The sequence below is a fragment of the Podarcis gaigeae genome, assembly GCF_964106915.1.
Source record: "Podarcis gaigeae genome assembly, chromosome: 10".
Lineage (NCBI taxonomy): Eukaryota > Metazoa > Chordata > Lepidosauria > Squamata > Lacertidae > Podarcis > Podarcis gaigeae.
The window spans coordinates 66239519-66267246 of NC_139686.1; the positions used below are offsets into that span (position 1 = coordinate 66239519).

The 27728-nt window shown below is 43.9% G+C and overlaps 1 protein-coding gene and 1 long non-coding RNA gene across 4 annotated transcripts in view; one reads left to right on the forward strand and one right to left on the reverse strand.

The window, feature by feature from the left end:
- LOC310826591 overlaps nt 1-2598 on the reverse strand; it is a 39812-nt gene extending 37214 nt beyond the window's left edge. The window contains exon 1 of the long non-coding RNA XR_014555867.1: nt 2456-2598. This is a non-coding gene — a long non-coding RNA (uncharacterized lncRNA). The remainder of the gene's footprint in view (nt 1-2455) is intronic.
- Nucleotides 1985-27728, forward strand: part of CELSR1 (cadherin EGF LAG seven-pass G-type receptor 1) — a 157217-nt gene continuing 131473 nt past the window's right edge. For 2 of the 3 annotated variants that reach the window (XM_083701225.1, XM_083701226.1), the window contains exon 1: nt 1985-6749. In XM_083701225.1, coding sequence (XP_083557351.1) covers nt 3116-6749 — 3634 coding nt within the window. In that variant the 5' untranslated portion in view covers nt 1985-3115. The remainder of the gene's footprint in view (nt 6750-27728) is intronic. The other variant, XM_083701227.1, reaches the window with a different exon arrangement.

Below are 27728 nucleotides of genomic sequence, written 5' to 3' on the forward strand. Positions count from 1 at the left end.
GAAGCCCAAGATTTCGGAGAATTCTACACTTTTTGATTCTATTTTGTGTGTGGATATAAAATTAAACTGTAAAACCAATAAAAAATTATTTTAAAAGAAATCTTTTTCTGAAGCAAGTTTACTCAGACACAAACCCTACAGAGTTCAGCGGAACTTACTTCCAAGTAAGTCTACTGCAGCCTTGTGAATGACTGTATTTGACTGATTTTAACAAAATTAATCTGAACTGAACTTTGCTTCTAGTGATCTAAATGAAATTTAATTTCACATAACTATGCTTATTTTGCACCATAAGTAGTCCAATAAAATGTTCAAGCCGTTTTTTCAAGTATCGCGACAGCCAAACATCCTATAACACAGCTTTGCCTAATAATAACGTGCAGAATGGCTTTAAAAAGAATTCAGTTGGAAGGCTGCGCAAAAGCAACTCTCTCATTTGCCACTAGAGGCCACTGTAGCAGCGGGGAAAAGGTGCAGCTCAAAGAAGCAAATTCAGAAGCAGTTGGAATTAGGATATACTTAAAATACCTCCAAGTTGTGTATGAGGGTAGAAGTTCTGCATCTCAAACAGAAGAACTGAATATGGTGCATTGTGCTGTTGCAGCATGATTTTGGACATATGAAAAATCTCACTTGTAGTTTAATGGTGAATTTTGGATATAATTGAGATGTAAAAGATTTGGATTATTATAAAAGATGCAGGAGGAAATGATTAATAATAGGACCCACAAAGGGGAGCAGGGCAGTCCTAAAGATTCTTTGGAATTTTGTCTTTATGTTGTATGTTTGTGACTGTAAAATTTCAATTAAAAAAACCAAATAAATAAATGTGGAGTTTTGTTTTTTAAAAAAAGGAAGAATAAGATATCAAGATAAAAAACTTTTTATAAACAAATGGAAATGGTTTATTGAATATTAACAGATAAATTGTAAACAGATAAGAACATTGGCAAGATTATTGTAATAATCTGCAGTTATATATATATTTAAAGTAGATGAATAAATGAGCAAATTAAGTTAATCTAGAGATTCAGAAGAAATTGAAAATAAATTTAAGGAGAAGCAGAAAGAGGGGGAAGGAAGTCAAGCTTTGATTGCAAAATTAGTGAAATGTATAAACCTGAATTAGTGAAATGTCTAAACCACAGAGCCTAGGGCTTGTCAATCAGAAGGTCGGCAGTTCGAATCCCTGTGATGGGGTGAGCTCCCGTTGCTCGGTCCCTGCTCCTGCCCACCTAGTAGTTCGAAACCATGTCAAAGTGCAAGTAGATAAATCTGGTGGGAAGGCAAGCAGCATTTCCATGCGCTGCTCTGGTTCAATCCCCCCCCCCCATGGGACAGCTGCATACTCTTTCACCGCAGTGGGGTTGGACTCCTGATCAGGGCGGGATTTAGGTTTGATGAGGCCCTAAGCTACTGAAGGTAATGGTGCCCTTTATATGCCCTGCTGTCTTTTGTTAACAACAAATTTGTCACTATTTTTTGTGTTGAATATATGTTATATGGTAATTTATGGACCCAATAGGTATCTATGAGTGTTCACTGGAAGGTCAGATCGTGAAGCTGAGGCTCCAATACTTTGGCCACCTCATGAGAAGAGAAGACTCCTTGGAAAAGACCCTGATGTTGGGAAAGATAGAGGGCACAAGGAGAAGGGGAGGACAGAGGACGAGATGGTTGGACAGTGTTCTCGAAGCCACCAGCATGAGTTTGACCAAACTGCGGGAGGCAATGGAAGATAGGAGTGCCTGGCGTGCTCTGGTCCATGGGGTCATGAAGAGTCGGACACGACTAAACAACAATCTGTATCTAAATCCATTTGCATAAAACAAATATGAGCCTACACAACCCAAAACACTGTTGCTGTATGTAGGTTTCATTTTATTTGTTTTTTATCTTATATTTTGGAAATGTACATCCAGGTTTTTTTTTCCTTTCATATTTTTTTTTGCGCCCCCAAGAGTGTGGGGCCCTAAGCTATAGCTTGTTTAGCTTACACGTAAATCCGGCACCGCTCCTGATCCTCAAGGTGCCTTCTGACCATCGTCTCTGGGCATCGGAAATTAATGTTTATTATCTATACGCCTTCCCAGCAAACTCCTGCCCTGCGGACGACAGGGGCCGCTGCCGACCAGGCGAGGCAGAAGGGGCCCGAGCCGCCCCGGGACCGCCTCTCCCTCCCTCTCGCCGGCAGCTCCTCCGTCCCAGATTCCCCGCCTCTCCCTCGGCGCAGGTTGCCTCTGCTCCGTTGAGCGCAAAGGCAGGAAACGCCTCCTCGGGCACCGACGGCTGCCTGCCTGCCCGTCCGATCGCCTGCCTCCTCCTGCTCGGGGGCGGCTTTTTTCCCTCGAGCTCTCCGGTGGCGAGGAATCAGCTGCAAACAGGAGAGGCGGAAATCCAGAGCCCGGGCGGCGAACTTTTCCCCGAGCGCACGTGCCGGGAAAGCCAAACTTACCCCGGACGGATCGGTCGCCGGGGATCTGCCGCTGGGGAAGGGAAAAGGGGGCGAGGAGAAGAGGAGATCGAGCAAAGGCAGGAAACTCCTCCTCGGGCACCGACGCCTGCCTGCTTCTGCTCGGGGGCGGCTTTTGCAGCGGCCGATATCCCTAGAGATCTCCGGTGGAGGAATCAGCAGCGGAGGCGGAGAAGCGGAGAGATCCACAGCCCGGCGGCGAACTTTTCCCCAGCGCACGTGCCGGGAAGCCAAACTTAACCCCGGACGGTTGCGAAAGGCTTTTTTTTCCCGTCGCCGGGGATTGAAAGTCTTGCGATGGCTCCGTGAAAAGGGGATCGACGGACTGGGGCCGGCTGCTTGGGATCCGCCAGTGGGGGAATCCTGTCCCCGAGTCCCGGGCGCCTGAGGGAGCGATGCTTCAGGGCAGCTAGCTGCTGAAAGGAGCCGCCGGCAACGCCGCCGCCCGGGCTGAGGCGAGAGGGGCAGGTTCACCTCCGGTGGCGGGATACGGGGAGCCATTTTGAACTTGATATTAAAAAGGAAAGTTTGCCCTCCTGAGGGGCCACATAAGGCCGGCGCTCATGGACGCCGCCGCGGCCGCCGGATGAGCAGCAGCGCGGCCGGGTGGATGGATTTTGTGGCCCCGCGGCCGCCCTGGAGATGCCGCGCCGCTCGCCCGTGGCCGCCTGGCTGCCGTGGCTCGCGCTGCTGGGCCCCGCGGCCGCCGCCGCCGCTTGGGAGCTGCACGTCGACGAAGCCGCCGCTGCCGCCGGGGGGGCCCCGCTGCTGGACGTGTCCGTGGGGCCCGGGTGGCTCTACGCGCTGGACGAGGCTCGCACGCCGCGCGCGCTGAGGGGAGCCGTGGAGGTGACGCCCGGCGGGCTGCTGAGGAGGACCGCGGTGCCCGCGCGGTGCGACGCCGGGGCGCCCAACCCGGTGCCTCTGCGCCTGCGCTTGGTTTCCCGCGTAGGCGGCGTTTCCCTCACGCTGCGACTGGCGGCCTACCTGCACGGGCCCGGCTGCCTCAGTCGCCGACGGGCGGGAGCCCCCGCGCACCTGTCCCTCCCCGACGCGGGCCCCGAGCTGAGGCGGAGGCTGCGCGGCCGGCCTCGCTGCCCCGCCGCCCCGGAGCCTCAGGAGGGGACGGAGGAAGAGGAGACGCCACTCCTGGAGGCGCTGCGGGCCTTGACGAGTTTCCCGCGCTGCCGGTGCCTCGACGGGCCTCCCCTCAGGAGCCCTGAGGGGGAAAGCCTCAGGCTTCTTTGTCACGTGACCAGGGGCCCCGGGGAGGTCCTGGTCGAATTTGGTGGGCGCCATTTTGAGGGAAGGGAGTGGTCGGCAGGTGGGCCGGAAGGGCAGCGCAAGTTGGGTAGGGAGAGGCGGGCGGCTTCTCAGGAATGGCAAATGGGGAGGGAGGGCAGCCGGGGTTCTTGGCCCCAGAGTCCGCCATCGCCGCCACAACGGGCGCTGAGGAGCGCCAACTACCCTCCGCAGTTCAAGCTGCCCAACTACCAAGTGTCCATTGCGGAGAACCAGCCGGCGGGCACGGCCGTCATCACCTTGGAAGCCCACGACCCAGATGAGGGCGAGGCGGGCCGTCTGACGTACTCCATGGAGGCGTTTTTCGACAAGCGCTCCGACGACTACTTCGCCATCGACGCCGACACGGGGGTGGTGGTCACCACACGCAGCCTGGACCGCGAGACAAAGGACACCCACGTGCTTCAAGTGATTGCGGCGGACCACGGCGTGCCGCGGCACCGCTCGGCCGTCACCTTCCTGACCGTGACAGTGAGTGACACCAATGACCACGGCCCGGTGTTCGAGCAGCCGGAGTACCGGGAGAACATTCGGGAGAACCTGGAGGTGGGTTACGAGGTGCTGACGATTCGCGCGACGGACGAGGATGCCCCAGACAACGCTAATCTCCTCTATCGTATCCTGGAACCGGGTGCTGGGGAGGGAGTCTTTGAGATTGACCCTCACTCTGGTGTTGTGAGGACCTGTGCCCCTGTGGACCGAGAGGAGGTCTCTGAATATCATCTTGTGGTCGAAGCCAATGACCAAGGTAAAGAGCCCGGTCCTCGGAGCGCCACAGTCACGGTGCATATCACAGTCGAGGATGAGAATGACAACTCGCCGCAGTTTAGCGAGAAACGCTACTTAGTGCAGATCCCAGAGGACGCCCCAGTAAATAGCCAAGTGCTGCAGGTGCACGCTACAGACCGAGACCGCGGCAACAACGCCCAGGTGCACTACAGCATCGTGAGTGGGAACCTCAAGGGACAGTTTTACATCCATTCTTTTTCTGGTTCCATTGACTTGATCAACCCCCTGGACTATGAGACTATCCGAGAATACACACTGAGGATCAAGGCCCAGGATGCGGGGCGGCCTCCACAGATAAATTCTAGTGGGATGGTGTCCATTCAAGTTTTGGACGTCAATGATAATGCCCCCATTTTTGTAAGCACCCCTTTTCAAGCCACTGTGCTAGAGAACGTCCCTCTGGGTTACTCAGTGTTACACATTCAGGCAGTAGATGCTGACTCTGGGGATAATGCCCGCTTGGAATACAAACTCATTGAGCTGCCTCACCCTTCTGCACCGGTGTCTCCAGGTGGGGACATGGGCTTCCCATTCCAGATCAACAATAGCACCGGGTGGATTACAGTGTCAGCTGAGCTTGACCGGGAGACTGTCGAGAACTACCACTTTGGGGTGGAGGCCAGGGACAATGGCGTCCCTGTCATGACTTCCTCAGCCAGTGTGTCCATCACCGTCCTCGATGTCAATGATAACAGCCCTACTTTCACTGAAAAAGTTTACCAGCTCAGGCTTAATGAGGACGCAACAGTAGGCAGCAGTGTCTTGACACTGACGGCGGTGGACAAGGATGTCAACAGTGTGGTGACCTACCAGATCACTAGTGGCAACACAAGGAACCGCTTTGCTATCACTAGTCAGAGTGCAGGTGGGCTGATCACCTTGGCCTTGCCGCTGGATTACAAGCAAGAGAGGCAGTATGTGCTGACTGTCACTGCTTCTGATGGAACTCTATTTGACACTGTCCAAGTCTTCATCAATGTCACAGATGCCAACACGCACCGACCAGTTTTCCAAAGTTCCCACTATACTGTGAGTGTCAGTGAAGACAAGCCCATTGGCACACCCATTGTAACTATCAGTGCCACTGATGAGGATACTGGAGAGAATGCTAGGATCACTTACATCCTGGAGGATAACATCCCTCAATTTCGCATCGACCCTGACACGGGCACAATCACAACTTTGATGGAGCTAGACTATGAGGACCAAGCCTCTTACACACTGGCCATCACAGCCCAGGACAATGGGATCCCTCAGAAATCTGACACCACCTATGTGGAGATCCTCATTTTGGATTCCAATGACAATACACCCCGTTTCCTTCGTGACCGCTACCAGGGTGCCGTCTTCGAAGATGTGCCCCTCTCCACCAGTGTCCTGCAGGTGTCTGCCACTGACCGTGACTCTGGCCCTAATGGCCGCATCCTTTATACCTTCCAGGGTGGTGATGATGGTGATGGTGATTTTTACATTGAGGCCACATCAGGGGTGATACGGACACTGCGCAAGCTAGACCGCGAAAATGTGGCTGTCTACAGCCTGAGGGCTTTTGCTGTGGATAGGGGCATCCCACCCCTCAAAGCCTCTGTGGATATTCAGGTTACTGTGCTGGATATCAACGATAATCCACCTGTATTTCAGCAAGATGAATTTGACATTTTTGTGGAGGAGAATAGCCCCGTAGGTTCCATTGTAGCCCGGATCAGTGCTGTAGACCCCGATGAGGGAACTAATGCACAAATCATGTATCAGATCGTGGAAGGGAACATCCCTGAGGTCTTCCAGCTTGACCTTCTTAATGGTGATCTCACAGCCCTGATGGATCTAGATTATGAGAGCCAGACAGAGTATGTAATTGTGGTTCAAGCTACCTCAGCCCCACTTGTGAGCCGAGCCACCGTACACATACGCCTTCAAGATCAGAATGACAACCCTCCTGTGCTGCAAGACTTCCAGATCCTTTTCAACAACTATGTCACCAATAAGTCTAATAGCTTCCCTTCTGGAGTGATTGGCAAGATCCCTGCTCATGATCCTGATATATCAGACCAACTTGATTACACCTTTGTCCAGGGCAATGAGTTAAATCTGCTGCTTTTGGACTCTGCTACTGGAGAACTTAAGCTTAGCCGCGACTTGGACAACAACAGACCCTTGGAAGCCATAATGAAAGTGTCGGTTTCAGGTAAGGAAGCACGTTGTTTGTTTTTAATTTTGGTGACTACAGACAGTAGCTACAAATGGTGGCTGAAAGTTGATTAGTGGCCAAATATGTTGGCATAGGCAAGTGTGGACTTTGTGCCTCTTTGATACCCTGAGACTTCTTTTGAGGGGGGAGGGTAAATTTTTGGAGAGCAGCCATGGAAACTTGAAAAGCTGTGTGCTTTGCCCTGACATTACTTTGTAGTGGAATTTAACCAATCTTATTTTGATCCACAGAAACATTTCTGTTTAGGAAAAAAACTTAAATGTGTCTGCATTCTTGCTGCTGGGTAGGATTAAGCTATTTGAATGTTGAGCATAATACTGGTAATTAATTTAAACCTAGCAACAGTTTGCATTGATATATGTCCAAGGCTGTAGTCAAAAGAACAGTTAAATTAGTAGTAAGAGGAAGCTTCACTGACTTCTCTAGCAAGAGATGTCTGCCTGTGTTTGGATATTATATATATACCCTATATATATATAAGGAAGAAGAGCGACATGTTTTAAGATTAATGTGTCTTAATGTTGCATAAAATATGTCTCTTCCATTGTAAAATCACAGTGGGGTATTACACAAAGATGTATGAATTTCTTTTGCATTCTTAGCATTTTAGTAGCCAAATTTGTAAATATTAATGGTCATACTTATTATTAGTTGTCATAATAGGAAAGCAAAACAGAAGACTCGCCAGAATCAATTCCTTTTGTACATCTGTTGCCATTCTTTCGAAACACATCTTAGTAAGAGGATAATACTTCAAGGCCAAATTCCATAGCATCCTGTTTGATGATTAACACAGCAGATTCTGCTTAGCCAAAGTGAATCTAAATGCATTTGCTATATTAGTGAGGATTAGACTGATGCTGCTGTGGGAACAATGCACCACTAGATCTGAAGCAGAGAAAAGAAGATTGTTCACATTCAGAATTAAATGGGCCTCTAGAAATATTCTGAGGCAATATTGGATCTTGAAGGACAATTTTTTGGAAGAGTAGTCTTGATCGCCTGTTGCAGGAAAATAAAGTGCAATGGCACTTAAAAAGTTAACCATACTTGTGCCAAGTTTAAGCACATTTTGATATCTCCTTTTTTTCCATGTGCAGCTAACACACTTCTGTTGAAATAAATGGGATTTAAAAGTGCTTAATCCATGCTGGATTGTGTCTTAATACATGTATTTTGCATATGATTTCATGGGCAAGACCTGCTCCATCAGTTGTATTTGTTTCTGAGGCTTGTTACAAGCAGATCGGTTTGAAGTTATAGGTTTGAATTGCAATGGTTACATGAAATTGGCTTTGAATGTAGTTTCAGTAAAGTCTGCACTCTGATCCAAGGTTAGGAGTTGGTAAGAAATGGTAGAAGAGTTCTCAGAAATGACAGATGTGATTACCAGGTGCAGGGGACAAATGTCAGGAGATTATTATCTCCTTCGTGCAGTGTTTATGAGTTTCCTGGGGACATCTGGCTGGTTAGTGTTAGGGGGGAAATTTTCTTTGGTGTGATTCAGCAAGGCAGTTTGTGTGCTGTTTAAATAGCCAAGTATAATATATGTGTGTGTGTGTGTGTGTGTGTGTGTGTGTGTGTTCTATATGCTAGCAAGCATTTATTGTGTTAAAGTGCTATGCTTTTAAATGATTCAGTGATTTTGATGATATGCTTACAAGTTGCAAATTTTTATTTGAAGGCTCATATACCTACATTGGTATTTTGAATAACCCTTTAAAAAAGCTCCTGAACAAAAACTTGGCCCTTAAGCTCGGCTTTCATTTTAAACTGTGGACTTAACTCTTTATAAATCGAAGCCCATACTGTGCATCAATAATGCAGTGCCTAGCCTTTTGCAGTCCCTCTCCACACTGTCTTTATTGCAGGTCTCCTGGGCAGCTGCAACGCTTGTTGACCTTTTGAGACCCATTGTGAACAGGATCTTGTTAGTAATGCTTTTCACTCCAGATAGTCTTTTTACTTTGGGGAGAAATGGCTTCAGCATGTGCAAATAACTTTTGGGAGGTGTTTCTCTCTGGCTGCTTTGTCCTGGAACGTTACTCAAATTAGTCTGATTCTATCAACACCTAATTAGAATGTAGCGCTTGTGGCTTGAATGGCCATACTGAGATCAGTGGCACAAGTCACACCCAAATTCAGTGCGCTCCTCATATTTGCTGGACTAGTGAAAGTGGTGCTAACAACCATGCTATATTCCACTTGACAACTGACTTAGGTTTCATGCCCAACTTTAGAAGTGACTAATTGTGGTTAGCACGTAATTGTTACTTCCCCGCTAGTTAAAGATTTCCAGAGATAATACACTCCATTCTCTGGGCTTGCAGTGGCTTGTATTTGGGTGACAATCACAGAGCCATCAACAAGCTGAATCAACTGATAGAGAAAAGTAGCTCCTTATCTAATGTCAGAAGATGAAGAGTAGGTCATAAAACAAACCTCAGATGCCTCTGCTTGGGGTAATAAGACAGGAAGGAGCTGTTTATTAGTGTTCACACTATAATAATTCTGAAGATTTCAGTGGGTGGACAGGAAACATATCATCTTGATTCCCATTGCTATCCAAAGAAAGCTAAACATGCTAAGGTTCCAACATTATCATTTAACTATTGTACAGTGGTACCTCGGGTTACATACGCTTCAGGTTACAGACTCTGCTAACCCAGAAATAGTACCTCAGGTTAAGAACTTTGCTTCAGGATGAGAACAGAAATCGTGCTCCGGCGGCATGGCGGCAGCAGGAGGCCCCATTAGCTAAAGTGGTGCTTCAGGTTAAGAGCAGTTTCAGGTTAAGGACGGACCTCCAGAACGAATTAAGTACTTAACCCGAGGTACCACTGTACACAAATCTATTGATCTCAATGTATTTGGCTTTCTTCGCTTGTATCCATAGGTTTGCCCCATTGACCTGAACATCTTCATGCAGGCCCAAAACAAGGGCTATGTCAGACACGTTAATTTTTACATGGAAAACATTCCCATATTAGGGGGGGGTGGAGCATGAAGTCTTTGATTAGCTGTGACCATTGCGCGCGCACACACCCACACCTTTTTTCTATATATACAAAGGATCTTTGTCCAAATCAGGTATCACAGTGCACATATGTAAAGTGGAACACACAAAGGTGTATTTGCCTCATCAGCTGTCCTTCATGTTTACAAAAATCATGAGATCCTGTCACCCTGATCCCAGTGCTAGAAACTCACATATAAAAGCTAATCTCCAAATGGCACCTTAAACCTAGGTTGTGGTTGCCACAGTGGAATGTCTAGGCGCCATTTCTTTTCAATTGGATTTATTATCATTATCATTTCTATACCACTTTATATTTTAAATAACAAATCTCAAAGTTGTTTGCAACACATTAAATCATCAAATAAAATAATCCAGAATAAAACAAATTCAAGCTTCAAGGAAAATATTACAGATCCTTCTCTAAGGGACATTTTGCTTTCCCCAGCCACCAGCCTGGCATCCAGAGATTGTGGTCACAATTGGACCTGTACCAATTGCAAAATGCACCTGGCACATTTCTAACACTGCCTGATCCTCTACTCATGTATCTGTCTACAAACATATTCTTAGAGCACATTTCTAGAAATGTTTATTCTCAAGGAAATTCCACTTTATTCTGAAAGCTGCATAGGATTGCAGCCTGTCATACCACTGCAGTGTTTTAGTTCATGAATTGCTAAGGTGTTGTAAGCATTTAGATACTGAAACATCAATTCTTGGACCATTGGATATTTGTTACACCTTCAACATAAACTTTAAAAGTAAATTGAAAACTGACAGGAAATATTAAATATCAGCATATCAACAACATTTGAGCCCAATAAGTGAGTTGGCATAATTCTTGCTTTTCATAAAACCATCAGGTACATTAAATCATATTGAAACTGAATAACCTTAATAAACTTATTGGATACTGGATCTGAAGCTTTGTCAAGCTGAAGCTTGCCCCATGCTAAAAGGCAGAGAAAAACTTAAAATATTTCACCACAGAGAGCTACATGAAACACATATTACTACATTAATTAAAAATGTAGTTAATTTATGAGGAAGTTACTGAAGGTACATAATACTGCTGAAGCCAAAACACATCCCAAAAGTTTGGCACACAATTGGACTATTACTTTCTTGAAATATTTTGCCTGTTTATTCTTTCCTTGATTTTAAGTGAATACAGTGGTACCTCGGGTTACATACACTTCAGGTTACACGCTCCACTAAGCCAGAAATAGTGCTTCAGGTTAAGAACTTTGCTTCAGGATAAGAACAGAAATTGGGCTCCGGCGGCGTGGCAGCAGCAGGAGGCCCCATTAGCTAAAGTGGTGCTTCAGGTTAAGAACAGTTTCAGGTTAAGTATGGACCTCCAGAACGAATTAACCCGAAGTACCACTGTATCTTAAGAAGAAGAGAGAGACCAAGCAGCTACAAACTGCAATTCTAGTAGAATTCTGTGAGAAACAGTTGTTTTTTGAAAACGGTATCTGAGGTGATAAATTAAAATGTTGATAGTTGCCGTGTAGTCACCATGTGTTATCTTTTGAGTTATTATATTTATTTGATTTTAAATCTACCTACTGGTTGCTGCAAGGCTGATTTATTCTAGATTCTAGAAGTTCAAATTGTATAATATAAGAATGAATATTTATATGTGAACTGGTAACTAATGTAGCTAGTTATATGGGTATTCCAGTACAAATCCTCTGCAAAAATACTATTCTGATAGAAAGGTGGTGTCTGGTGGCTCACTGTATGAATGCGATGTAGAAACCAGCAAAGATCATAATGGATTAGGTATTTTATTTATTCTTTGGCACTTAACTCCTCTTCTGCAAGTACTTTTGCTTTCATTATTTGGGTACAGCACACACACAAAAAAAATACCCTAGGCTCTGTACTAAAAAGACCTGCTTGTACCCGATGGGGCTTAAATAGGAGTAATGCTTGTGGCTGGAGGGGGGGGGAGTGTTCTTTCAGTGCTGTTTGTGTTTTCAAATAAAACCCAGTTAGGTGTTTTATTTCCCTTCATAGAGGTAGATCAAATGTTAGACAGAGCCACCCCTCACTGTTCTGGCACCTCCAGTTAAATTAGTTACACAATTTCTCTATGCTCCAGTTGAAATGCATCTCATCCAAATACTGATGTGACAAATTAATCACTTCCCTAGTTTGAAACTCGGGACGCGGGTGGCGCTGTGGGTAAAAGCCTCAGCGCCTAGGGCTTGCCGATTGAAAGGTCAGCGGTTCGAATGCCCGCGGTGGGGTGCGCTCCCGTTGCTCGGTCCCAGCGCCTGCCAACCTAGCAGTTCGAAAGCACCCCCGGGTGCAAGTAGATAAATAGGGACCGCTTACTGGCGGGAAGGTAAATGGCGTTTCCGAGTGCTGCGCTGGCTCGCCAGATGCAGCTTTGTCACGCTGGCCACGTGACCCGGAAGTGTCTTTGGACAGCGCTGGCCCCCGGCCTCTTAAGTGAGATGGGCGCACAACCCTAGAGTCGGACACGACTGGCCCGTACGGGCAGGGGTACCTTTACCTTTACCTTTAGTTTGAAATAGGTTTGTTTGTTTGTTTGCTTGCTTTAACAAAAATCTCCCTAAATATTGTTTTTTTGTGGTGAAAGCGACTGGAACTCTAATGCTACTGAGTGAGAAATGCAAGAAAGTTAGCATGAGCAATGGGGGGGGGGGGAGATACCAGACTATGTTGCACTGAGCTCCCATGGAAATAAATACTCATGGTTAGGCATGGCTAACCCAAGTCCAATTGATTTCAATGGGAACTGTTTGCAACTAACTTTAGATCCCACCCAGTGCCTGAATCTTATTTATGGGTACAGATTCGTTATGAAAATGCTCTGGCCCTCATCCAGAGAACAGTGAGTCCCAATTCAATTCCCCAAAAGTAGAAATATCAAATGTTCAGATTTATCGCTGAGTTCCTCTTTTCCTCCCAGTTCTTTCAATTTACTTGAACTTCTTGTTCCTACTGTTCCACCCATTTTTTCTTGTATTCCTCCACTTCCCCAAAAGGGTCCTTTTGCTGTTGTGTCCTTTCCTTCCAGCCAGTAGGCAAGATTGACACATAATATTTTACCTTTCCTACAAGACACATGCGCCTGTAGTGTATTTTCAGCCATTTACTATTCTCCATACCAACTATAAGCAGAAGGAGGCAGAATTTGTGTGGTGGTTACACACCTATGAAATTCTCAGTTAAATGATCTCAGGCAGCCTGGTGGAAAGTCTCATCTGCCTGAAACCCTGGAGGGCTACTATCACCACAGAAACCGTGGTTGGCAGTAGGGGGTTTGACAGACCATTGATACGTCTTGTTAAGCACCAGCTCCTGTTCAACTGCAACAGACTCCGGCTTTATGTAAGTGACCTTGCTCCTGTTTCAGTTATTAAATTTTTGGGCTGCAGTTCCATGGAGGTGCTGAAGGCTTGTTTTGATAGAATTATGCAGAGCAACCAGTTCTTCTATGATTGACATATCAGCCTAATTTTGCAAGGACTTGTTTTTATAGTTCACTGTTACCTTGTTGCTTGGGAAAGAAAGGGTTGGCTTCAGGTGTCAACAAAGGAGGGATTAAAACATAAATGGTTCTGGTAGCCTCCTCCTTGCCGCTAGGGAAATAAATTCCATAAGTGTGGAACATCGTTGCCATGATATCACTGCAGGTCATACAATTATTGGATTATCCTACCCTTCTGAATGCATGGTCTATTTTACACTTTTGCCTAGATAGTGATGTCCCCCATGCAGGAGACACTGATCCACCATCTGCTGTGTAATAAATATAACATGAAAAAACCCCCACTGAATTTAATTCTATGACATGATAGACTTCTAAGGGTGTTCAAATTTTTGTTTAAGGAAAAACTGAGAAAGAGACTTAAAATATAGCAGTAATTTGAAGCAAAGGTGAATGTTATGGCTTAGGTGCAGGCTGCTGGTTTGAATCCAACAGAGCAATAGTGCAAGTGGAAGCCACCTCTGTTGATGCAAGAGATGGGCCCTTTGATTTCTCCCCATTGGTTGAAATCTATTGAACTACATTGAACAGGATTACACAGGGTCCCTGCCACTCAAGAATGGCTATCTGGAGTTGCAGGTGGTTGCAGCGACAAAGAGCTGGGAATGCCTTTTTCTATGAGAAGAATTTCATTCTCAGTTCTTAGAATGCAAGCCAAAATTCTCCTTATCATGGTTAGGAGAGTGGAAGTGTGTTGCAAGGAGTATGTCCCTACATATGCATCTTTTTTTGCTCAAATGCTTTCTTTTTTACCCATGATGCATTGCAGTGGTAACAGTAACTATTCTTGTCCTTAAAGCAAGCTTTGAAACCAAGGTTAAAACATTGGCTTTCAAAGCCTGCTTTGAGCTAAAGGTGATTACTGTCAGTGTGAGAGTGGACATGGGATGTGACTCATAGAATAGCAGAATTGTAGTGTTCTGAGGGACCACGAGGGTCATCCACTCCAACCCCTGCAATGACCCATGACCCTCAGATTAAGACTGTCATTCTCTACCGACTAAGCTATATATAATGTGGTGATACTTCACAAGGTTGTGCAACATTATCGGTCTCCCATAGCCAAGGTTACATTAAACCAGGGATGGCCAAACTTGGCTCTCCCGATGTTTGGGGACTACAACTCCCATCATCCCTGACCCCTGGTCCTGTAAGATAGGGATGATGGGTGTTGTAGTCCCGAAACAGCCGGAGGGCCGAGTTTGGCCAACACTGCATTAAACTGTATGAGCTTAATTTGGTGAAAGCAAAATTAGTAAGTCTGAGAGAAAGTTTTAAAAGATGTGATTAGATCTGCCTCCTTTTTACTCTGGCAACTGCAAATTGAATGCATGAAAAGGAAAGGAATTTGAACCTGGAGTATAGAATAATAGAATTGTAGAGTTGGAAGGGACCCCGGGGGTCATCCAATCCAACCCCCTACACAATGCAGGAATCTCAGCTAAATCATGGCCATCCATCCACTGCTTTAAAAACCTCCAAAGAAAGAGCACCCAGAACCTCACGTGGGAGTCTGTTTCACTGTTGAACTGATAGGTCTACAGTTGTTGATAGGTAGAAAAATAAAATAAAAGCATCCCACACACTGGCCAGTAGAACTGACAGTATTCAGCTGCTGTGCTGACTTCACTGCTCTTATTATTCCTGGGCCCCGTTAGAATTGCTCTGTATGTCTTTTATCTAACTTATCAATTAATATTTCTTTAATCGAGTGACAGCCCTAACAGAAATCCACTGTTTTAAGGTTAGACTGTTGTGTTTTATTTTTTTCAGCTTTCAGAGGTGCTTCGGAAAGAAGGCACTTTCAGGACTATCGTCTCTTTTTTTAAAAAATAATAATAATTGCAGTTTATTTCACCTAAGAAGCAGTGAAGTGGATGCGGTGATTTTGTGGCAAAAACTTTGCTTGGTAGCACTGGAAAAAAAGAGTGTGGTTTGCTCCAAGAGGAGCTAACAATCCACTTGCAGACTCTAGGAAAATGAAGGGTGTTGACTCTCCCAACATTTAAAGTTGTAGTGCTATGGTGATGTACTTTGTCACTTATGAGAGACAAGCACTAAACAGCAATCACAAGAAAAGTGAAAGACCCAATAGATCTCTTGCTGCCGACATATGTAATCATGAACATATAATCCTTATCATGTACAAAGCAAGTGATGTAGAGCCAAACTCTTTTCAGCGCTCTTTGGGGAAGCATGATTTGTCTCAAAACCATCTGAGTGGCAATAGAGCCCCAAACATTTCGGCAGTACAAACAGGAGGGGGGACGACGACCCAACAACAACACCCAAGATGTGTTGTTGTTATGTAGGTGTTATGATGATAGGAAATTTTGCCACCATAAATAAAAGGTTTAACGGCTACTATCTATATATGTATTGGTGGATGGGAGCAAAACCAAGTAAAAAAGAGACCTGGAGAAATAAGAGTTAAAGGGCAGAAACTTATTGCCTGAACTAAGAGCCTATAATTTAGTGGTAGGGCACGAGTTTTGCACACATAGAGCTAAGTGTTAACCCTTGGCATACCTTAAAAGTTCTAGAACAGTGGTTCTTAAAGGGTGTGGTGTGCAGGAGTACGGCAGGAGATGATGGCAAATGTGGGAATATTCAAGGACCATCAAAGAAGCATTTAACTGTTTCAGTGTAGTGTAGTATAATTTTTTTATCAGCAGAATATGGATATTTTGGGAATGATTCGTATTCTTACGTAGCTGCATTCTTTTCTACTTTCTGGATGTCCCGTAATAATATTATAAAGTATTTTTGTTCTATGTTGTAAATCAAGCACTGCTAGAAGTTGTTTCTTTTTGCTTTCCAATGTATTTCTTATCAATAACAAATCAGAGTTTACCTTTAAAAAATTTATTCTGACAGCGTGGCCCAGGAAAAAACACTTTGAAAACCACTGTTATATTTTGCTAGGGTAGTTAATTTTGTTTGGATTTGTTTGTTATACTTCCTATAGCATTCTACTGTGTTGCTGCACCAGGACGCCTGCCTTTTATCCTAATTTAATCTACTAGCTTTTTTAAGTATGTCTGCACAACATTTCATTGCTAGCTGACATAAATTACTGTGAGAATGTGTTGCATCAAAATACATATATCTTGCAATATCCTCATTACTCAGCAAGAATTACTGTCAATTACTGCACTTGGGCATTCCTCACAGTAGGAATTCAGCACCATGTTCCAGGATGGTCATCCAGAAGCTTGTCTATCTCTTGTCAGAATTAGTTTTCTGCCTAATTTAATATGCTACGAGAGGCTTTACATCTGTAAAATGGCCTCTTTTTTTAAGACTCACAGCTTTATTAAGTCACTGTTGGCTTTGTTGGGCATTTTATGTCTAGTGAAATGCTGAGAAAACAAGAAACGAGGGACTTTTTTTTAATTTAAGTACTGCTAATCCTCATTACTGGTTGGCCTGTTGGTAATTTGCCGGCTTGCCACAGCTTGTTTCTTGGCATTGACGGCTTTGCCAGCAGTTCCCCAAGTGATGCCTGCCTGATACATTTCGTAAGGATGCTACAGGTTTTTGTCGATAGTGACTAGGTGGAACCATCCTTGGGGGGAAATGACTAATGTGTAGGCACACAAGCAGTTTGAAATAGGGGCTTAAATATATGGCACATCCGCATTCAAAAGGTGAACGTAAGCTTATCCTAAGCTTTTGGAAACTGTCTGGTATAAGTGGAGCATATCACAGAAATTGCTCTCTCTTAAGCTATTGACAAGTATAATTTGAATAGCATGAAATGACCTTACCATCTGGCAGATAATTTGTTTGCTAACTTAAATCCTCTCTTACACCTGACTAGAAGGTTCTTGGTGTTTGTTCAGTTGTTTTCAACTTTCTATTATGAATTGCAGCTGATTCTTAAGAGGCAGTTGTTTATATAATATATATAATAACACATGCATATTTTAAACAAGGCAACTTGCTTTATTTTTTTAATAATATTGCATGCCACGCCAATCTCCGAGCTGTGTAAGATTTCAGGCGCTCACCAATGGTTTGTGCATCCTTTTGGAAATGAGACGCAGCAGAGGCTGTGGTGTTATCATAATAAATGGTTTATTTGCACATATATGCAACCTGAGCCTATAATGGCATCAACACCTCAAAAGGGTGATCTTTCTCCCATAGCTGCAGCCTTTGAGCCAAATAGAAACCATTGCTCTCAAACATTGCTCTGACTCTGTCTCCAGCTTACTGCTTTACTTCTAGCTCACAGCACTGCAACTTTCTGCTCTCTTCCTTTGCCTTTCTAGCTAACAGCTGAGGGAGGGAGGGCCACTCATTTGCTGTCTGGCACAAAGCCACTTGTTTTGTTACCTTGGGACCCATATTTAGTGGGTCATTATAGCCTGCCTATTCCACCCATTGAATCTGTACTGGATCCAGGAATTAGAAGCCAGGCTCAGGCATACAGCCCTAAAATAAGTAATGTTTTTGTACTTATTTCAGTCAGCTCATCTTTTCATAGACATGTTTAAGGTAATGTAAACTGTGGTGTCATTGGTACTCTGAAAATATGTGAACATGATTGTTATTCAAATTACTTAATAGTTAAAACAGATAGTTATGAGGGAACTTGATGTCATACGGTGTATAAGGGCCAGTTCCAATATAACACATGTATGGGATAGCTTTTGGAGCGATTCCCATATTGCTCTCTGAATATATGAACTATGCTAGTCAGAATATGTTATTTAGGTATCAATGAACTTGTTTTCTTTATCCAACTTCATCACCTGGGATTTATTTTGCAAGTAACATAGTTCCTTTTTTTAAAAAAAAAATTATACTGCTTTACACTATCCTGATGTTTTATGAGATTGTGGTACATGAATACTTTTATTAAGTAAGTAAATAAGAACCAATATATCAGATGATCAGACTGTCAGATAAATAGTTTGCTAGAATCCGAATGTAGTTCTGTTAGGTCTCAGTCCAAGGTGTGTGTGGCATGCATTCTACTACTGCGTTACAACTCTCTAGTCTGCTGAATATTTGTGGTCTTTCTGTTTTTCTGAATTAATCCGATTTCACAAATTCACATTTTTTTTTCAGTTTGTCAGGCTTTATATTTTGGAGAGCTGATGTGTATGTTTCTCAAATTTAAGTGCAATTTACACATGTGCTGCTAACATAGGCTTGGGAGTTGTTGGGGTTTTTTGTTTGTTTGTTTAAATCTAGTAGTACTTTTGGAAACTACTGCTGTGATGTAAACATGTGCAATATAGAACCTGTGCATGTTGTTTTTGTTTGGGGTATTTGTTTCGCTAGAATTTTATTTGACATAGTACAGTCATACAAGGTCAAGTACAATTTCATTAGACATATGTCTCGCATCTGGTAGTTAGGGCCTTCTGGAGCAAGCCTGATTAACAATGCAGGGAGTTATCTCCGAGAGTTTGTGCATAGTTGGTAGACTAGCTATGGAACCCTTGTGCCAAGGTAAGATAAAACTATCCAAATGCTTTTTTATCAGTAATGGTTTAGCTGCAGTGCCTTTATTTGCTGTGGTAATTCTTTCGTTGCAGATAGTGTCAACTGCCACTGAAGTGGTGTGAATTATTCCCTTGTTCTTGCTGTTTCTGTCTGTCTTGTCGGACCCCACCACTGACTGTCAAAATATGAAATTCAAGGCCTACAGGGGGAAATCAAATGACAGCTCTCTAGTTATGCCTGATGTCTAATTATTACATGTATAGCCAGAACAAACAGTTCTGTAAACATCTGTAAGCAAGCTTCCTCACAAGATGGTGTGACTTATGTAGGCATTCTAATATCATGTTTTGCTAGGATTCTTGTTCATAACAACATGTGTGGAATGTTGCTTCCCTTGGCATTTTAGAAAGCTTGTCCAAACTGGAACAGCTAACCAATAGGAAACATAGTAATATTCCCTGAATTATAGAAATATAGTGGAATATAGCTGAAACTAATCTCAATCAAGTTAATAAATGATGGCAGTTCTTAACAGAAGCATAAAACCTGGTAGGTTTTTTTTTTTGTTTGTTTTTAAGATGTTCCGTATGTTTGGACCACATGCTGTTCCTTGCATTACAGTGAGGAACTGTTAGTGCAGCATCTTTCTTGGGGAGAAGCACAAACACTAGAGAAGAATCACGGCTTCCTGAGTGACAAAACTAAATACATTGGTACCTCGGTTTACAAACTTAATCTGTTCCTGAAGTCCGTTCTTAAACCGAAACCGTTCTTAAACCGAGGTGTGCTTTCCCTTATGAGGCCTTCCACCATTCGGATTCCATTCTTAGACTGAAGTAAAGTTCACAAACCAGGACACTACTTCTGGTTTTGCGGAGTTCATAAATTGAATCGTTCGTAAACAGGACTGTTCTTAAACCGAGGTACTACTGTAAATAAATCTGATACGAAGTAGGATGAATGCCATAATCCTGTAAAGAACATGCCTAAGCACATTTGTTTCAATGAGTTTAAGTGCCTCCAAAGCCTATGTTGTATTGTGGCCCTGGTCTATAAAAGGGATAGGGAACATCAAATCCAGGTGCCAAATGTGGTTTTCTGGGTTTCCACATGTGGCCCTTGGAATTATCCACAAGTCACACCCCTTGGTGATCCTTCTCTGCATCCTCCTATAATGTTTTTATCTGACTGGGATGTGTCCTTGAATTCTCACATCTCTTGCTAGTTGACAGAAGTGAGCAGCAGTAAATTGCACCTAGCAAGTTGGAGTTAACTCTTTATTAACAAAAGCAGGATCTGCACAGGAGTGTCAGGCCTAATGAGCACAGGCTGTCATGGGGTGTGATATTGGGCACTGAGCATTTATAAAAACCCCTGTAGGTCAGAGAGCAGGTCCACATTGGGAGAGAATACGGAATGCATTTTCCTTGCCTATTCTTTCAGTCAACCTGTGCTGCACTCTTGACTATTGGAGATTATTACGCTCCTTGAGAGATAAAAACCTGATAGCTGCTTTTGAAACACCACTTTGTTAAAGCTGTAGAGTAATTTGATCATTTGGGAAAGCAAGACAATTAATAATTTAAGAACACCAACAAAGCAATTTTCTTTGTGTTCTTTCTTGCATGCCTTACACTTTAAAAATTGTTTTTAATTCATGCTTTGTCTTATTTTAAAAGCTAATGAATTACAGCTTTTTATCATATTATTGATTATATTATTATGATCTTCAAAAATCCCCCTTGCCATTGGGAGGCAGCAATTATGTATGGTCTTTTCTGTTATTCTTCCTCAAACCCCTTTGAAGAAAAGGGGGAAAGGAGTCTGAAGGACATTAGTAACTTTATAAATGGAGAAGGGAGCCATAGCTCAGAGGCAGAGCAGATGCTCTCTATGTATGAATCCAAAGGTATATCCAGGTTAAAGAACTCCAGTAAAACTTTGTGGGGGAATGTCTCCTCAAAGGGTTATTCTATCTAGCTAGCTATGTATCTATTTTTCCATAAAATTTTTGCAACACTTGTTTGTTTAAAAACCCCAAAGCAGTTTTTTTAAAAAAGTGTATTATTTTTATTAAATTTATATATTGCCCTTCATTTGAAGATCTCAGGATGGTTAACAAGATAAAAATACAGGATAAAAGCAGAAAATACTGTATTTTTCGCCCTATAGGACGCACTTTTCCCCCTCCAAAAATGAAGGGGAAATGTGTGTGCGTCCTATGGGGCGAATGCAGGCTTTCGCTGAAGCCTGGAGAGCGAGAGGGGTCGGTGCTTCAGGAGAGCCCCAGCGCCAGCCCCACAAGCTCGGGGGACAGCGGGGAGGCGGAACGCCGCCATCCCGCTGTCTCCCGATGTGGTTTGGAGGCTGACGGTGGGGAGAAGCCCGCTTCTCCCTGCCGCCAGCCCCGCAAGCTCGGGGGACTGCAGGGAGGCGCAGCGTGCCATCCCGCTGTCCCCGGACCTGATCTGAAGGCTGGCGGCGGGGAGAAGAGCGCTTCTCCCCGCTGCCAGCCCCACAAGCACCTGGGGTGGGGGAAAATAATTTTTTTCCCTTTTATTTCCCCCCCAAAAAACTAGGTGCATCCTATGGGCCGGTGCGTCCTATGGGGCGAAAAATACGGTAAATAGTTAAAAGAAAAGAAAACAATACCACCACCCCACAAACACATTTAGAAGGCCATAGAATATTAATTAGCCAAGGACCTGGTTGAAGAGGACTGTTTTTGCCTGGTGCCTAAATATTTATAATGAAGGTGCCAGACAAACCTTCTTGGGGACTGCATTCCACAAAAGGGGAGCCGCTGCCGCTCTTGTGTTGCCACCCTCCAGACTTATTGTGGAGGAGGCACCAAAGAAGGGCTTCAGATGATGATTGCAAGGTCTGGGTCAGTTCATATGCGAAGAGGCAATCCTTGAGGTATTGCTCTGCCATACTAAAAAGTCTGTATAGGACTATACATTTGTCTCTATGAGAGATAATTAATTAAAATGGACAAAAAATTAGCATAAAAATGGTAACTCCCTCCTCCCATTTCCCTAAATTCACCCCCCCCCCATTTTTCCATTGGCTCAATCCCTGCAGCAGAACTGTGGGTTTCTACACAAATACCAACAATTAATTAATTGACTCAAATTAATTAAATGTTGCACAGATTCCCCCCCCCCAATTTCTTCTAATCTTAGAGCATGGAAATGCACACAAATTGACCATATCCCAAACAATTCTCCATTTTTCTTGCTCACTGAAATGCTGGGGAGAGCTAACATTCATCAAGTTTGTCTATCATGCTGGGGGTGGGGTGGGGTTGCGGGTGAGGAATACTCTTTCACCAAGATTCCTATCTGAGATGGAAATTCTAATGAACACTGAGCAACAGGGATATACATTTACCTATACCATAGCTATGTGCGGTCAGTATAGCCATTGACCTTGACTACCTGCATATGGTTAAATTGTTCCCAATCCTTTTCATCACAAGGATTTTATATCAAGATGGTTATCTGGGAGGGAAAAACATTCACATTATTTTAAAAAAAAAAAAAACCCAACCATAGACAAACCCCTTTCTTAATCTGTAGACTTCAGTAGGAATGGGCATAACCAAAAGGCAGTGGGATTTGCAAAGCCTTTGCTTGCTATCCACTACAAACCTAAAGTCTCATTCCTGGTCAGTCACTGCCAGTTCATACCCCTTGAAATTAAGATTTTTTGCTCTGACATCCATCACTTTACCCTTGTTTACCTTACATTGCATCTGTCATTTTACTACCCATGTGCTCTGTTTGAAGAAGTCCTTTTGGAGCTCTTTGTACTCCTTGTTTCTTATAACAACCCTGAACAATTTAGTATCATCAGGAAACTTTGGCATCTCACTGCTCACCCCTAACTCTAGATCATTTATGAACAACTTAAAAAGCACAAGTCCCAGTACTGATTGTTGGGGGACCCCACTTTATACATCCTCCGTCAGGAGAACTGTTCCTTTATTTCTCCTCTTTGCTTGTTGTTATGTAACCCATTCCTGATGCACAACAGGACCGCTATAATTATTTATTGACTGCTAAGATTACTCATGGGACGCAGGTGGCGCTGTGGGTAAAACCTCAGCGCCTAGGGCTTGCCGATCGAAAGGTCGGCGGTTCGAATCCCTGCGGCGGGGTGCGCTCCCGTCGTTCGGTCCCAGCGCCTGCCAACCTAGCAGTTCGAAAGCACCCCTGGGTGCAAGTAGATAAATAGGGACCGCTTACTAGCGGGAAGGTAAACGGCGTTTCCGTGTGCGGCTCTGGCTCTGGCTCTGGCCAGAGCAGCGATGTCACGCTGGCCACGTGACCCAGAAGTGTCTCCGGACAGCGCTGGCCCCCGGCCTCTTGAGTGAGATGGGCGCACAACCCCAGAGTCTGGCAAGACTGGCCCGTACGGGCAGGGGTACCTTTACCTTTAAGATTACTCAGGAGTTGTGGTGAGGCAATTTGTCAAGAATTTTTTGGAAGTCTAAGTACACCATGTCAACAATATCACAAATATCTTGAAATTCTCCAAGAACTCCTATAGGTTGGTCAGACAAGACTTACTTGAAGCTGGTTCTGCTTCAGCAAGGCTTGTTCCTCTATATGCTTTGTTATTTTAGCTTTAACAATACTAGTTTTCCCAGGACTGACTTTACGCTAATTTGCCTGTAATTTCCAGGTTCCCCCATGAATTCCTATTTTTAAAAAATGGTTTTACATTGGCCACTTTCCATTCCTTAGGCATGGGGGCTGATCTGAGGGGACAAGTTACATATTTTTGTTAGAAGATCAGCAATTTCACTTTGAGACATTTGAGATCTCTTGGGCTTGGTGATTTGTCAGTTTTGATTTTGTCTTATTGGGACTAGTCTGGCATCTCTCAGTTCCTCAGACTCCCTTTTTGCAACAGTAGTTCAGGCACTGGAATCTGCCCTACACTTCCATTCTAAAGTAAGATGCAAATAATTCATCCAACTTTTCATCCACGTTAGACTAAAATGGCTCACCCTTTGTAAATAGCTAGGGATCTTGACCTCCCTTTTAGGATTAACTTTCTAAGGGTAGATTAAACAGCCACTTTGTTTGCCCTATGACTACTTCTTGAAAGCTTAGTAAAGATTCCCATAGTTCTTCTTCATTCAAGCAAAATGTTCCATAAATGTGGCTATTGAAGATTGACTCCCATATCCTACCCAACCTAGAGCTGCCATGACCAAAATTTGAATGGCTGTCTAGAGCTAAGTAACTGGAATCAAAAGACAACTCTCCAGAGTGATGTCTCATCTCCCTTCCTCCCTAACAACACCCCTAGGAAGAACTTACAATGCACCTGAAAGGGGAGCTGCTCAAAGTGTGGATGGGGGCCCTGACATTCTTTCACTTGTTGTGGTCCCACCCTACTCAGTTGCCCACCTTTTCCACATTGAGCAGCGAAGGTTTGCAGGGTTCTTCAATTTACTTTTGCTTCAGTATGAGTAGAATGCTTCATGTGATTGGGGACCCTGCATTATCAGATACAGAAGAGAAAAGATGAACTTGCATTGTGGAGAGACATTTGGAGTTTTAGTATTCCAGTTCTCACTTGAAATAGGCAGCCAAGCTCCTGTAATTACGCTAAGAAAGAAAAAGGGGTGGGGGTGTAGAAAGCTCCTATCATGAAATACAACAGAGATTTTATGACAGACTTTTTAAAGAACTCATTTCTCTTTCTCAAAGGAGTGTTCAGGTGCAGTGTGAATTCCTAGTTTGTGACTTGGTGGTATTGATATTAGCCGATAAGTAAACTTCCTTCTTTTACTTCCAAAAGAAATGGGTGTGCAACTCTGGCAGGTAAATAATGAAAAAGCCTTTCTTGGCACATTTCCTGATTGTGGAGGATTTGTTTCTATTGCAACAGACTACAGCAGATTTATGCTGTGTTTCTGATTAAACACAAATTGCGTCTGACTAGAAAGTCTGAAAAAGTGTGACTTCTAATGAAAAAGAAACTGCTGTGGTGATGCCATAAATTGTGACCAGAACATTAAAAAATATTTGCAACAAAACAGCAGAAACTGTATGGAATATAATATGCAGTAATTTCTGTGTGGGTGTCCGTGTATGTAAATAAAGGCTAACTAATTGATTGTTGAACTTGAAGTGATTAACCTCCAAGCACTTGCACATGCACAGAGCAAAAACCCTTTAGCCTCAGTCCTAATAATCTTACTCATAAGACTATATGAGAAAGACTTACTCACATAATAGTTTAGTTTGTACGATTAGCCTTGCCTTCCTCATATCTTTAGGACAGTTATTCCAAATGAGGTTCTTCTACATGGGGACATCAGTGGGCATTTGCATGAAATGGAGGACAACTAGGGCACAATCAAATAAAGGGCAAGTACAATACATTATTGTGGGCAGAATTGTTAGGGTTCTGGAAGGAGGCAGCCAGCGTAGTGATTCAGAATTGAGGGCAAGCAGCAGCCTCAGAGCAGAGGCTCACAGAGAGGGCACAGGGCAAACAGAAACAAAGGTCCACAATAAATAGACGAGAGAGATCGAGATCTCACTGTGGGGATCAGTCAAGTTGCTCTGATCAAATGCATTGTACCACATATTGGAAGCTTCCTTATGCATGGATTGTTTGAAGAATGGGGCTGACAAGACTCTCAGGGATGATTGCTACTCGTGAGGAAAGATAATGGCAAGGAACTGGGGGCCACTAGGGGGCGCATTGGAAGATGGCCGACAATACCATCTCTCCGACCCACACGGGGTAATTAAGAGGCTGTTATGGGAGTAGGCAGCCTCCCTTGTTGCCCCAAGGAAATGGGGAACACTGCCCTTGCCTGCTGTGCCCATAAATCACTCCCTATTTTGAAAGAAGGGGGTGAGGGCCCTAGGCAGAATGCCCCTGTGTGGACCTCGGCTCTCCTGGACGCTGTCTCTGATCACGCACTAGCTGCAGCAATTTGGAATAATTAATTACAAAAGAAGCAAATGCACATATTTCAAGTGAAGAAGGGGAGTGAAATCTGCTAATTTAAGTGACCCCTGCGAAAGAAGACAACGGGTTGGAGAAACAGGACTATTTTACGATGAAGATATACCAAAGGCTGGGTATGTTGACAACGGGACTGAATGGGGGGACGGACCTTTTTTACTTTCCTTTTATGTGATTTGCAAGAACCCCTCCTCATTAGAGTCGTCGGTTGAACTGACCCAAGCAGGATGCTTAAGGTCTGTGTGGAGATAAACTTTAACCAAAAGTATGCTTTGTGGAGATCGAGAAGCAATAAGAGCTTTTGGAATGGCGCAGCAATTAATTCGGAGTCGCCATCTTGCCAAAGGATTTATAGCCGAGAGGAGGAACGGACTTGTTTTCAGACTGCATTCCTGGTGAATCTCCTCAGAGGTTTTGAGAAAGGAGGCAGATTGGTGAAGATTAATGACGCTAAGACTGTTTTGATGTATGGAAGTGATGTTATATGGAAAACGTCTGGATATGGTTATTGGATAAAAAAAAAATATATCCACACAGGATTACAAACTGTTCTAACCAGCTTGTGGAGAATATCAGAGGTCACAAAGAGAAAGAGAAAGGAAAAATATATGAAAATAACAACAAGAGATGTGGAAAAATAATAAGAAAGTACTGGATAATACTGTGAACATCATAAGGTTAGATTTGTGGACATTAAAACAGCAGCAAGAAGCAAGAAGTTGATTGGATCCCCTTCGGAACTTGAAATATGGGTACCCCCAACAAAAAATTAAAATTCGGCTGTGTAATTTGGAATTTATGTAATTTGGTTTGATTTGATGTGATTGCTTGGTTAATAAAAAAATATTCTTTAAAAAAAGATAATAGCAAGGAACTACCGGTACCCCCTGCAACTGCCACTGTCACCTGCTTGAAGCTGAGGTGCACCTGAAAGCGCAGACATATAGCATGAAGGAAGCTCAGCCAGGTTTGGGGGCATTCATTGTCTTCTACCCTGTGGGGCAAGGAAACTGTTCCACCCCCAACTTCCAGCCTTGCCAACCTTTATCCAAGTTTTTGATACTAGTGCTGGAATGGGAGGCAGGGCCGGGCTTGTTTGCTGTTGGCCCCTTCTGCCTATCAATTCCGAAAGGTATTTCTTCACATAATACGTTCAAAGAATGCACTAGCTGGCATGCTTGCTCTGTCTACAGGAGAAAGTCTCGCCAGTGCGGTTTCCTTCCCTGGTATGAAGTGGTGAATTATTCAGCCAGCATTTAAGAACTGACATGGAAGATTACAAGAGAATTCATGACAGTTGTCAGCGTGGAGTGAAATGTGCTACTGCAGAAGAAGTGGACAGCTCAGATTGCTTGAGGCTTTGCCAAAGGGCTGTCAGCTTTGTTCCTTGACAAACAAGGGGTGTTTTTACACAGTTTCCAAGGAAAGTCTGTTTTAATTCTACTAAACTATACTAATTCTGTATTAGCAGAGTTGTATCTCAACCACACTTCTTCTAGACAGGTACTTTGAATTATTAAAGCTGTATACCACATGATCCCTCTCAGCATCTTAGGCAAAATGTATTTCACACACATACACAGCAGAATCCTCACAGAAGATTTGCAGTTACTCCTGCTGAAGTGAGAAACAAGACTCTGGTTATCAAAACCAGAGAGGGCTTCTGAGGCTATCCTAGCTGAAGGTCAGCAAGAAACTAAGAACATCATTATGGGCTCCTTTGGGAGGATGAGAGGGACATAAATTTGATAGACCAGTTAATTAATCAGTCGTTACCAGAGCAGCTGGAGCATAAGGGTAGTGAAATTGCAACCCCCTCTTTACAATGAAATGCTGGACCTACATTTTTTGAGGATATGCTAAGTATATATTAACACTGGCAAACGACTCTGGGGTTGCGGCACTCATCTCGCTCTATAAGCCAAGGGAGCTGGCATTTGTCTTCAGA